Source organism: Mesoplodon bidens, assembly GCF_964165515.1.
Source record: "Mesoplodon bidens genome assembly, chromosome: X".
Taxonomy (NCBI): domain Eukaryota; kingdom Metazoa; phylum Chordata; class Mammalia; order Artiodactyla; family Ziphiidae; genus Mesoplodon; species Mesoplodon bidens.
Window position 1 is genome coordinate 69,155,570 of NC_138163.1, and position 14,112 is coordinate 69,169,681.

Below are 14,112 nucleotides of genomic sequence, written 5' to 3' on the forward strand. Positions count from 1 at the left end.
ATGGACATATATACACTACCAAACGTAAGGTAGATAGCTAGTGGGAAGCAGCCGCATAGCACAGGGAGATCAGCTCGGTGCTTTGTGACCGCCTGGAGGGGTGGGATAGGGAGGGTGGGAGGGGGACGCAAAAGGGAGGGGATTTGGAAACATATGTATATGTATAACTGATTAAATTTGTTATAAAGCAAAAAAAAATTCAAAAAAAAAAAGCACAGGGAGAGGAAAATTAGAAAAGCAAATAGTTCAGCAAACAATGAAGAATTTTCTTGATTTGAACAATGACTTGTTAAACTTAGTAGTTGCTAAATTAGACTGTACAAATATCACAAACAGGCTCTATTAGGAAATTATATAAAGGATATTAAGGGAAATTGTGTTTCTGTTGACATGTAGAATGAATGACCTTAAAATCTCAACTATCTGAGCACTTCATAAAGAGTCTTAGCAAGTACTGATATTCTTGAAGGGTGGGCCTGAATGAATGTATAAATTAGAGGGAGAAAAGTCACGGAGTTTTGAAAGCAGTTTTTAGAAGGTCATGTGTGCTATGTAAAGTTCTATAACTTAAAGAAAATTTTAAGGGTGATACTTCATTTTTTGATAGTTCCAGAAAGGCATATACATTTTAAGTTAATGTTCAAAAACTCTTGTGCCCTTTCTTCCCTGGCCAGGCTGAAGCACTTTTCCAACAAATCTGCCCCAATGAAGACTTCTGTCCACCCCCACCAAATCCTGAAGACATTATCCTGGATGGAGACAGTTTACAACCAGAGGCTTCAGAATCCAGTGCTATACCAGAGGCCAACTCAGAGACTCCCAAGGAAAGCACAAATCTGAGAAACCCAGAGGAGCCCTCTGAATAACGAGTATACACCAAACTGAATAGCACATTTTGGAAAATCCTCCTAGCCTCAGAGTCCTCTTGATGGAAGAACTGTTTGCAAAATGTTACAAAGCAGCAGCCAGTTGACATGCAGAATTACCAAGAGAAACAGATGATAGAAATCCAAAAGGGAATTTTCCTTAAAAAGACATTCCAAGACCACAAAACACTTGTAAAGCACATTGACTTGCCTGCGTTAAGATACCAAACCTGTGGAATTAGCAGATACAAATTATAAATGGATTGATTCCCAGAAATATAGCTATGTTTAAGAAAGTGATCCTATGCACTGTTAATAATTCTATGGTATTAGGACAGCTTTTGCTTGCCACTTTGGATCTTTGTTTGAAAACCACATCTTCAAAATCTGCTTACATATATCATTTGATTATTTGAGTTATATTTTCTTTATGGGTATGAGCATCATGACACAAATGATAAAAGCATAGGTAAATATAGCTGATAAAAACTAAAGTGTTATGATCCAGGCAGGAGCCTATGCTTGAAATAGAGGTTTGTTTTGTTTTCTATCTTGAGTATTGAAAATGCTAATATTAAAGTAGACATTTTTACAAACAAGTCATGAGTTCATTACTCAGTGTTTTTTTTTTTTTCTTTTAAATGTTAGTAGTGATATTTGTGTGTGAATCCTGAACACACTGGGAAGGTTCAATACTGAAGAAATGGAAAGATTTGAATAGGCTCATTGGTATTTGGAAATTCTGTCTAGTTGAGTATCTGGAACACTAGCCTAATTGTCTATGGACCTAATTTAGTCTTAGCTATGCCACCGATGATATTAAGCAAATTGTTTAACTTCTGGGCCTCAGTTTCTCCATATGTCTACTGTATGAGAATGATTTTGAAGATAAATGCAGTGCCATCCTTAGAATGTTTTTTCTGGAATAAAAGTTGTTTTAGAATTTTCTCATTGACTTGGGGGTGAATATCAAAGATCTCATGCAGCAAATAATTGTTTGCTGTCACCTCCCCCAACACAATAGATCACAGTGTTCTTATTGCATTAAGCTTTTAAAATAAAAGTCTATTTCCTTAATTAATATTTTATAGTCTAATAGAAAAGTAAACATAGTAACATGGAATTGTGGTTTTGAATCTTAATAAGGAAAACAGTCTATAAACTCTTCGTATTCCTCTTCTAGTAGGTAAACCTGAAACCACCAAGGACTCCAAATAGAATATGACAATTGGTAGACCCTAAGATGCACTTAACATAAAAATATAAGGGCTGTACATAGGCAGCAAATCTAGTTACAGTGACAGTGCCTATATTAAAATCTTTCCAAATGCCAAGCTCTAATGGTTTACCTTTTTTGAGCAATAGTTTGGACTCAACAACTTATTTCAATAAATAAATACATTAAAAGTGCGTTGTCATTCAGTCTGGCCTATCTTGCTGATCGGAGAGCCATAGCTGCAGTAGAAAGCACATAGTTCTTACATACTTCAGCTGCAGCAGGGCTCTGACCTCTCCAGACTTCAGAGATCTTAAAGGAAGCCAGCTCTGTCAGGTCACAGACTCATGAGAAATGGAAAGAATCAAGGAATGTAGCTCTTGCCTCACCTTTTAAACCCCCCTGCAGATATAGCTGAATCCAGAAGAAAATCTTCCCAGCCTCTCAGGCTACTCCTAATCCTTCTCCCCATTGTATAGCCTCTCCCCTATCTCTTTAATCCCCTCTATCCCTTTCTTCCCCTTTCATAATGTTATACAAATCAGGGACAATAGAATCACATTATAACCTACTTTGTTATATGGATTCAGATCTATCTTAAATCATATTTCCTGAAACCCAACTACGGCATGCGCTAAATGCACAATACATACCTATAAGCACCGGGTATTGGCTCTGCCCCACAGTACCAGCAATATAAAAGCTTCCACTATATGAGAGTATTGAGTCTGAATACAATTGCAGTAAGCTGCACCAATTAAGATATTGTACTTTGTTATAGTCTTAGAGTTAAGGCCTCTTGATGCAGCATGCACACTTATGTAAACAGCCAATCAGGGTACACCCAGAATGACTAGAAAAATACTGATAGCTTTACTACAGCTCTCTAAAACAATGAAGGAGATATTCTGTGGTCTCATGGCCCAGTCCATACTGTACCCTATTTCATCCATTAGCCAGCATCGGAATTTCTCTTCCAGGTTATTTATTAAATACGGTTGAAATGTTTAAAAGCTCCTGAATATGATCAGTGATGATTAAGATAATACACAACTGTTATAAACCTTGTGTCAGAGAACTTTAGATATTTCCTGTTGCCTCAGAATGTAATAGAAATTATTCTAAGAGCATTCTTTTCAGCTATCTTAATTACTGCATATACTTGTTTTCATAGCTTTAAAGGAAAACCTTTTAGTTTTGTTGTAAAACCATAAACCTGAAGTCATATGAATAAAATATAGATGCTGTATGTGATGCAGAAATTTCAGTAGCTAATTTTAAATTTTGAAAATAGCTATTATCAAAGAATTTTTATTCATGTGTTTAAAATGTTTGTTATGCATGCTTCTTATTAACCAAAAATGATAATACCATTCAGTTTAGTGATCAACATGAAAACTGGTTACTAACCTTATGTTGCTACTGTATTTTTGTCTAGTTGGTATGCCTGCCCAGAAAAAGATAGATATATATGATATGTATATTATAAACATATATTTTTCTATAGGAAAACTGAGTTATAATTTCCCCATCTTCTATGATATCTAGCTGCTCATAGGAAAATAGTCATGTTAATGGTTAACTTCTGGAATAGTAGTTTCTGAGATGGGCAGCACTTTGTGTAAAATAATGGCCACACTAATGATTAACTTCGGTCACAGCTGTAGTTCTGGAGAAGGCAGCCCTTTGTCTAAAGTCCTAAAAACCTTGAAAAATTTTTGTTGAAATTTGATTGCTAAATAGTAGTGATCCTTCAAAGCAGTTTTCTTACAAATAAGTTATTTACTGCTATTGGTATTGGATAATTTCTCTCTTAACTCTTGATTGATTTTCTTATATGCATTTCCAAAAGCATGAATATATGATTATTCATAATTTGCACACTGTAACAGTAAGTTTTCAGAGGAAATAAAGTCTGTTTTTAATGCCTTTCAGGCGTGGTATCCTATTTTTTAATATTAAAAGTTTGTATATATACCAAGAAATTAAAAATTGTCTTGGAACTGATTTATTTGTTGATAATGGTCTATTACTTAAATTCTTAACTAATTGTCCAGCTGTATACTTGGTTTTATTTCTAGGCATCTGCCAACTATGTCAGGTTTGTGAAAAAGGCAATCAAATGATACATGGTTATGGTTTACTTAGCAAACTGTTCTAGATGCCAGCATCAGATCTCATTCTGTTTGAAATCAGTGTTCTGAGGCATGGGATATGCCTTTACAATACATTACCTGCAAACTGTTTTTGCATCTCACTTAGTGTATGAGAATCTGAAACATTTTTCTTATTTACTTGCTGAATGAGAACCTGCAGTGTTTTTCTTTGTGGTCGTTGAGTCCCCAACAGCTTACTTGCAACAGATAAGAGACTGCTGATGTTCTCTTCATGCAGAAATCATTCACTGAACTATGATTTGTTCTTGAATCAAATAATTAAAGAAGAGTGACATTTTCTGTCAATTCCAAGTCATTTTTAAACCTTCCCAGACAGGACATATTCAAAAGATAACATCATTATTTCAAAACTAGCAATTTATCTGTGAGATTATTAATGAATCAAGTTTAAGAAAGATAAGGTTAATTGAATTTTTAAACAAGTAGCTGTATTATCCTTCAAGCACCTTGAAGTTCATAAGAGTATTCACACTTTCTTTTTCTTAAACAAGTGTTTTGATATGTTTCAATTCTCTTCTTTAATGATGGCTTTTTAAAAATGCAAGAGGTTTAACACAACATCCCAGGTCACACTTTGAAAGCCACTTTTCTTTCTATTAACATAGTTTAGCTGTGGGGCTGCAATGAGATGCCCTTCCCGTACAAGTTGCCACGTCTGCTCTTTCTACTGATGATGACTCTTAGGATCATTTGACAGGTAATCATTAGAACTTGAATCCTAGTAGACTGGAGGGTCTTTTCACCTATCACTACAGGGAGATTTATGCTGGTAACGCCTATTAATGTTAATAGGACTTGCATGTGTAAATCCTCTTCCCGTCAATGAGACAGTTGACCCCTAAAAGAAATATTCTTTAGAGATGGACAACTTTCTACTCGAGAAGCATTAGTGATTTGTTCTATTCAAGTTTTTCATGTGTGGGAAAAAATTGCAAGGCTATAATTCAGCAAAGGATTTGTAGAGCTTGAAAAGATGAAATAATAGCTCTTAGTTTTCTATTCACATTCTAATATATATTAGATACTATTACTCTTCATGTTATTAACATACCATTTTTCTCTATTTTCACTTATTATTTTCTAATTAAAGTATAATTGACATTCAACACTATGTTAGCTCCAGGGACACAATATGTGATTCAATATTTCTATACATTACAAAATGATCACCACGATAAGTCTAGTTACCATCTGTCACCATACAAAGTTATTAAAATATTGACTATATTCCCCATCTCATCCCTGTGACTCATTTATTTTGTAACTGGAAATTTGTACCTCTTAATCTCCCTCACTGATTTAACTCATCCTCCTCCTCTCTGGCAACCACCTATTTTTCCTCTGTATCTATAAGTCTGTTTCTGTTTGTTCATTTGTTTTGTTTTTTTAGATTACACATATAAGTGAATTAAAACAGTATTTGTATTTCCTGCCTGCCTTATTTCACTTAGCATAATACCCTCTAGGTGCAATCCCTTTCAAACCACCAATAATAGCATTTTTTCACAGAACCAGAACAAATAATACAAAAATTTGTATGGAAACACAAAAGACCCCAAATAGTCAAAACAATCTTGAGAAAGAAGAACAATGCCATAGGTATCACCCTCCCTGATTTCAAATTATATTACAAAACTACTGTACTCAAAACAGCATGGCACTGGCACAGAAACAGACACAGATCGATGGGACAGAATAGAGAGCCCAGAAATAAATCCACATTTATATGGTTAATTAATCTATAACAAAGGAGGCAAGAATATACAATGGGGAAAAGAGAGCCTCTGATAAATGATGTTGGGAAAACTGGACTGCTTTCTCACACCATATACAAAAATAAACTAAAAATGGATTAAGGACTTAAATGTAAGACTTGAAAATATAAAACTCTTAGAAGGCAACATAGGTAATACACTCTTTGACATCAGTCTTAGCAATATTTCTTTGGATCTGTCTCCTCAGGCAAGAAAAACAAAAGCAAACAAACAAATGAGACATCAAACGAGAAAGCTTCTGCACATCAAAGGAAACCATTGACAAAATGAAAAGATAACCCACAGAATGGGAGAAAATATTTGCAAGTAATATGACCAACAAGAGGTTAATATCCAAAATATCATTCTATTCCAATTACCTATTGAGGCAGAAACCAGTGCATGGATTCCTTCTCATGCTTACGTATCATGAGAAGGGACCCACTTAGCATAACAACACGCCAAAGTTAGCAGCAGTGAAGCCCTTGAGTGGGCATTTATTCCCAGCCTGCACCAAATGTGGCAAGGTGTAGCTTGGGACCCTGAGGTCAAGGCAGAGAGAGAGAGAGAGTAGAAAAGTAAATGACAGGTAACATGTGTAGTGCCTACTATGTACTAGGCAGTATTCTATTAACACTTTTAACCTGAAGACAACCTGTGGGTACTATTATCATTCTCCATTTTACAGATGAGGAACTTGATGAGGAAACTAAAGCACAGAGAGAAAATAACTTGTCCAAGTTCGCACAGTTAGAAAGGTTTGGATTGTTCCTCCTAATTCAGTGTGCACTGAAACATGTTTGTGATCTACTACTAGTAAGATTATATTCTTTCATCTTAATGAGCTGTATCTGGCTGCCCTACTGGTGGTAGAGTTTCACCTAAAAAATAAATACAAATAAAGGTCCTGACCTTGTCATTTCTCTCCTTAAAATCCTTTCTTTATTAAATAGAGTCTGAACTCTTCAGCATAGCCTATGAAACGAGACCCTCCAAAAACCAACATGTTCCTCTTTGGCTTCATCTATCATTCTACCTCCCTCCCCGCCTCACCCTATATTCTTCAGACACGATGAACTTCTCAGTATCTTCAAACTCTTTGGCCCTTTGCTTATGCCATTTCTTTCTCTGGAATTTCCTGGCCTCTCTCTGCTATCACCACACCACTTTTCCCCTGACCCTTCTTTTCTGCCTTTTGAACCCAGCTCTAATGTTACTTCAACTGCTAACACTTTGGCAACTCCACGTGGCAAAGTTACTTTTCCCTCTGTACCGCCCCCACCAAAAACTGTTCATAAAGCCCTTATCTCATAGAAGTCTAAGTTTTCTGATTTTGTTTCTGTCTTCTAGATAATGAGAAACTTGAGAGCAGGTGCCCTGTTATTCATCCTTGCATCTCTAACACCTAACAACACTTGTCTCATGGCCATGTGTCTCCTGAATAACCCTGCTCCTGTGGCCACGGTGGTTTCTATCTAGGGTGGGGACATGCTCCTGACCCTCTTCGGAATTGGGACTGATAAAGAGTTTGACTTTCTGAGTGGCTGACCCATAACACAAAATCTCTTTAGCTATGGACAGCCATATTTTCTACCATGTGGCTAGGAAAGCAAAGATAGTTTGCTAACAAAGAAGCAGTGATGAGACACAGAACTGCCAAATGAACCTAAAGTTGGTTTCTGAGAGCTTTCTAGTTCCACAATCAAGTCCTTCCTGAGGCCCAGTATCATTCCTGCCCTTGGTTTGTTTGAGACATTCCTGTCTCATAATCAGATTTCTTTAGATGTTCAAGAAATGCATGTTAGGGCTTCCCTGGTGACGCAGTGGTTAAGAATCCACCTGCCAATGCAGGGGACACGGGTTTGATCCTTGGTGCTGGAAGATCCCACATGTGGCGGAGCAACTAAGCTCGTGTGCCACAACTACTGAGCCTGCGTGCCTAGAGCCCGTGCTCTGCAATAAGAGAAACCACTGCCATGAGAAGCCCGCACACCACAATGAAGAGTAGCCCCTGCTCACGGCAGCTAGAGAAATCCCCCGCGCAACAACGAAGACCCAACACAGCCAAAAATAAATAAATAAAATGCATAAATTTATTTAAGTAAAAAAAAAGAAATGTATGTTGAATTCTGACACTTGCAAACACAAAATTTTAAATTTTTATTTTAAATAAACACGTCTGGGAAATTTCATTATTAGAACATTCCAAACCACCTCTATCTGTGTAAATATGTATGTAGGTTTGTGAATGCATTTGTGTACTGTGCAAATTTGGACTTTTACTGATTAGGAAGTGTCATAAAATTTTGAGGTCCAAAGTTCCACACAGAAGGGGGAGTAAATCAAGGAAAAAAGCAAACATTATCTACACTTGAGAAGAACTTTGGCAGAGAATTAACTTGGTGACTTCTAACCACTATCAATTTATTCTGAGAAAAAACGTAGGAGAGGCAATACCCATCTAACAAGTATGTGCTGTAAAAAGCAACTGTTGTTACAATGGAAGTCAACTATAGTTAGGGTACCTAAACTTAGTGCCTTTGGCACACGTGATGTGAAATTGTCCTTTTTGATTTGGATTTGTCTTAGAAATATATTTTCAAAATAATACCCTGGAATAAGACTCTTAAGGTCAAATATGGTCTAAAGTTTTGAAGAAATTCACCATTGTTTGGTATGGAAGCTATTTGCATAATATGTAAACATTTAAGTTTTACGTATAGGTAAGTTTACAAAGCATTAGATATAAGCTAAGTTCTATACCCTAAGGAGCTTACAATTTTTAAGTCAGAAATGGGCAATGTACCAGAAAGTGGTTTCCTTTGGTTGAGCAATAGCAACAGAAAGATTTGTGCAGAGCTGAAAACTGTTCTTTATTGATCTTTATTATGACTGGAAAAAATTGCCTACAGGAAAATGCCATTCCTTTTCTAAATCTGGATTTGATAATTGTAAGGACAGATAAGCTGAATCTTGAACATCATTTTGCCTTTCAGATCTTCTGAAAATAATTTTTGACTGCTAGATTTGAGATGCTAATCCATATTCAGACACATCCTGTTTTAAGAGAACACTCTATAAGAAGATCTAGATTTATAAAGCACAACATTTTGGAGGGTGACTGCGCCCATTACAAAGTAGTTCTTTGCTTTACCAAAGAATTCAGGCTGCTTTTAAGTAGGAGTTCCTAAGAGTTCCCTGATGGTATATATCAGTGCTGCATAAGCTATTAACTTCTAGGCAGAGAGAGGTAGGGTAGAACCACTGCCAAATGAAGATTGAATTGAAAATAAAGCAATTCTAAAATGATTGTGGAAGTAAAGGAGAAGATATGGATTGACAGAAGTCTGGTTTGAGGACAACTTTTCAGGAATACATGTGTGGCATAAAGTGTGTTGACGTAAATTGAAGATTATTTGGGGACTACATTTCCTTCCTAATAGTAGAACCCATCTATCAGATTGCCCACAATAAGTCCATGTGAAATTGCCATTCAAAAATACCCCTTAGGACAGGGAGATCAGCTCGGTGCTTTGTGACCAGCTAGAAGGGTGGGATAGGGAGGGTGGGAGGGAGGGAGACGCAAGAGGTAAGAGATATGGGGATATATGTATACGTATAACTGATTCACTTTGTTATAAAGAAGAAACTAACACACCATTGTAAAGCAATTATACTCCAATAAAGATGTTAAAAAAAAAACTTACACTTGATTGATATTTTTCATTAATACTACTTGACCACAATCTTCTTGAACAAAAGATTTTATGGTGGATAATTTTTTTCCCCAAGATGTCTAAGAGTAAGTTGTAAAACCATGGCATTTACAATGTGGTTCAGGCATTATAAATAAGCAAATGTTGATCTTCTTCAGTAAAACCTGGGAAGTCTGCCTGTATAAGCCTACCTCACAAATGGAGAAGGGAATAATATCCCCTGGAAATGTGAAATATCATGTGTTCAATATATACTTAGAACTGAGGGAGCTAAGTGGAGCTGGGAGTGGGATCTTAAAGCTATGGCTCAGGCCATAGGATCCTAAGTAGCCTCTCCTGAGAGGGTATCGGGGTGGCTTCTGCTGGTCCCACCACATCCCTTCCTTTGCCTCCTTCACTCTCTGGGTCATCAGTAGTACACAGGTAGGTATAACAGCAGGAACACCTTAGCTGTATCGGTGAAAAAAAAATGTTGCCTGCCATATCAGTAAACAAAGGATGTTGCAGCCATAAAGCCACCACATTATAGCCTCCCCAAGAGTGAGCCCTGAGGGAACTCAGGATAGAAACAGGATGACCGGCATCAAGTAGTCAACTGCTGCATCCACCCCTGACAGTGCACCCTGAGGAGACTTGGGATGAGAAAGCACAGGATATTGGCCCCAGATAACTGAGGTTCATATCAAAGGAATGAGTTCAGTGAGCTGTGATTTTTGTATCTCTTCCCATGTATAGAAAAGTGCTAAATTCCTTAACTTGAGATATCTGGTTTTCTTTAATTAACAGTAATCTTTTTTAATTTTTCATTTTATTGGAGCATAGTTGATTTACAATGTCGTGTTAGTTTCAGTTGTACAGGAAAATGATTCAGTTATACATAAACATATATTTATTCTTTTTTAGATTCTTTTCCCATATAGGTTATCACAGAATATTGAGTAGAGTTCCCTGTGCTATACAGTATGTCCTTGTTGTTAGCTACCTTATATACAGTAGTGTGTGTATGTTCATCCCAACTTCCTGATTTATCCCTCTCCCCCAGGTTTCCCCTTTGGAAACCATAAGTTTGTTTTCAATATCTGTAAGTATGTTTCTGTTTTGTAAATAAGTTCATTTGTATCACTTTTTAAAATTAGATTCCACATATGAGTGATATCATATGATATTTGTCTTTCTCTGTCTAACCTACTTCACTTAGTATGATAATCTCTAGGTCCATCCATGTTGCTGCAAATGGCATTATTTCATTCTTTTTATGGCTGCATAATATTCCATCGTATATATATATACCATATCTTCCTTATCCTTTCCTCTGGTGTTGGACATTTAGGTTGCTTCCATATCTTGGCTATTGTAAATAGTGCTGCAGTGAATGCTGGGGTGCATGTATCCTTTCAGATTATGGTTTTCTCTGGATATATGCCTAAGAGTGGGATTGCTGGATCATATGGTAATTCTATTTTTAGTTTCTTTAAGGAACCTCCACAGTGATTGTACCAATTTCCATTCCCACCAGCAGTGTAGGAGGGGTCTCGTTTCTCCACACCCTCTCCAGCATTATTTATTGTTTGTAGGCTTTTTTGATGATGGCCATTCTGACCAGTGTGAGGTGATACCTCACTGTAGTTTTGATTTGCATTTCTCTGATAGTTAGTGACGTTGCCATCTTTTCATGTGCTTTTTGGCCATCTGTTTGTCTTCTGTGGAGAAATGTCTATTCAGACCTCCTGCCCATTTTTTGATTGGGTTGTTTGGTTTTTTGTTATTCAGCTGCATGAGCTGTTTGTATATTTTAGAGATTAATCCCTTGTCTGTTGCTTCATTTGCAAATATTTTCTCCCATTCTGTGGGTTGTCTTTTCATTTTGGTTATGGTTTCCTTTGCTGTGCAAAACCTTTTAATTTAGTTAGGTCCCATTTATTTATTTTTGTTTCTATTTTCATTACTCTAGGAGGTGGATCCAAAAAGATACTGCTGCAATTTATATCAGAGTGTTCTGCCTATGTTTTCCTTTAAGAGTTTTATAGTGTCTGGCCTTACATTTAGGTCTTTAATCCATTTTGAGTTTATTTTTGTGTATGGTGTTAGGGAGCGTTCTAATTTCATTCTTTTACATGTAGCTGTCCAGTTTTCCCAGCACTACTTACTGAAGAGGCTGTCTTTTCTCCATTGTATATTCTTGCCTCCTTTATCAAAACTAAGGTGACCATATGTGCATGGGTTTATCTCTGGGCTTTCTATCCTGTTCCATTGATCTATCTTTCTGTTTTTGTGCCAGCACCATACTGTCTTGATTACTGTAGCTTTGTAGTATAGTCTGAAGTCAGGGAGTCTGATTCCTCCAGCTCCGTTTTTCTTTCTCAGGATTGCTTTTGCTATTGGGGTCTTTTGTGTTTCCATACAAATTTTAGAACTTTTTGTTCTAGTTCTGTGAAAAATGCCCTTGGTTATTTGATAGGGATTGCCTTGAATCTGTAGATTGCCTTGGCTAATATAGTCATTTTCACAATATTGATTCTTCCAATCCAAGAACATGGTATATCTTTCCATCTAATTAGAGTAATCTTCTGATGTTCCGGCTACCTGGTCTGTATTGCAAAAACTCCTGTATATCCTGGCTCCTCCCTTACCTTACCTCTTCGGAGCAGTCTCTCAGAGCTATCTGAGATGCTGTGTCCTGGACTTAAGTCCTCAGTTTTGTCTGATGAATAAAACATAATGCTCAACTTTTAAGTTGTGCATCTTTTTCCAGTGACAGCAGGATATAGCAGATCAAGATGGCAAGCCATCCAGTCCACTCACACCCCCATTTCAGCTCTATTTCAGTATTATACCCTTAAGGGAAATTATACTCTTTTATTAAATATGAATATGGAAAGAAAACTCCACAAGAAATAGTTGCAAAACATTTATTCAGAAAAAAAAGATTTCTGAACATCTCCAGTATACAAGGCCAAAGCCGGGAATGAGGCTTGACCATATAGTAGAAAGAAGAAACAATGGCTAAAATGAATGAGCTGGAGGAAATTGTAAGAGATCATTTACTTCTAGTCCAATCTCCTCAGTCTGTAACTGAGGCCAAGAGAGAGGAAGAAACTTGTCCAAAATCCTTAAAACTAGAAAAACAGGACAATTTACTATTTAAGAGCTTGGAATCAGAGAGACTTGGATTTCTCATGTTTCTAATGTTTATTTTCATTATAGTTACCATAAATCCATTAGAGTACAGAGAGACCTGGATTTTGAATCCCGGTTCCTCCACTTATTAGTTGTAACTCTTGGAAAACTATTCCTTCCTCTCTAGTTTTCCATTTTCTTGTTTGTTCAATGGGAATGATGATAGTACCTATTGCATTGGACTTTTGGAAGAATGAATATGAGAAAATCCATGTGAAGCCCTCAACAAAGTGCCTGACACATAGAAAAGCCCTCAATAAGAGGCAACATTGCTGTTACATGATTAAGGACAGAGCCAGGATTAAGACCCCGGTTTCCTAATTGTCAGATCACTGTTCTCTTCACCATGACTGCAACAGCAGATATGCTAGAGAATTTTTAGTAAACCGAAACATATATTTTATTGTTGTACCCCATTAATCAGACCACAGTCCCTCTCATTACTGGCTATTAGTGGTTTTAGATATTTTAACCTACAAGATGAAAATGACATCTATAATTCCATTAAAAGAGACAATTAAATGTAAATATTCAGTTTTAATCCCAAGAGAAACAGTACAATATACTCTCCAAGTTACAATTTATCAAGTAAACTGTTTCTGAATGCCTAAAATTTAGTCATGAGACAGAGGAAATTCAGGAGGCATGTGAAATTCAAGCTTTTGTTGTTGGAAAAGATTTGTTATGGATTCCACCACTAGCTTTATTTACTGGCTTTTTGCCCATATTCTAATAGTGATTGGTGTATCACAGGCTGAAACGGAAACTTCATGGAAATATTGTATATCTCTGCAGCAGTTGGGACTTAGAACTTGACAAGGAAGATCCAAACAGATGCAGCAGCTGTCTGCATAGGAGGTCTGATCAAAGGGAACTGGCATAGAAAGCACTACTTGTGCCATAACTTGAACAGACAATAAATATTCGACTAACAATCCTATTTGTGGTAAGAAAATCTACTTGGATTCATATCAAGAATGTGGTATATATTTAAATAATTTTTTGTAACAAGAGTCATTGACTTGTTTTTCTGTTCATGATGCAGTCCAGACCAAAAGAACATTTTGCAGGTATTTTCTATAAAAACCTCAACCTCTGCATCGAAAGTTCTTTGAAAAATATCTCAGTTCAATCACAGTGATGGGCACTCTTTCCCTTCTGCTTCTTCAAATATCAAAATACCTGTTTTGATATTGCTCTGTATGA

The 14,112-nt window shown here is 36.6% G+C and overlaps 1 protein-coding gene across 1 annotated transcript in view; it reads left to right on the top strand.

Moving 5' to 3' along the window:
* The window catches only part of CHM (CHM Rab escort protein), a 201,503-nt gene extending 197,501 nt beyond the window's left edge, over positions 1 to 4,002 (top strand). The window contains exon 15 of the mRNA XM_081222066.1: positions 675 to 4,002. Coding sequence (XP_081078192.1) covers positions 675 to 866 — 192 coding nt within the window. The 3' untranslated portion in view covers positions 867 to 4,002. The remainder of the gene's footprint in view (positions 1 to 674) is intronic.
* The last annotated feature ends 10,110 nt before the right edge of the window (positions 4,003 to 14,112 follow it).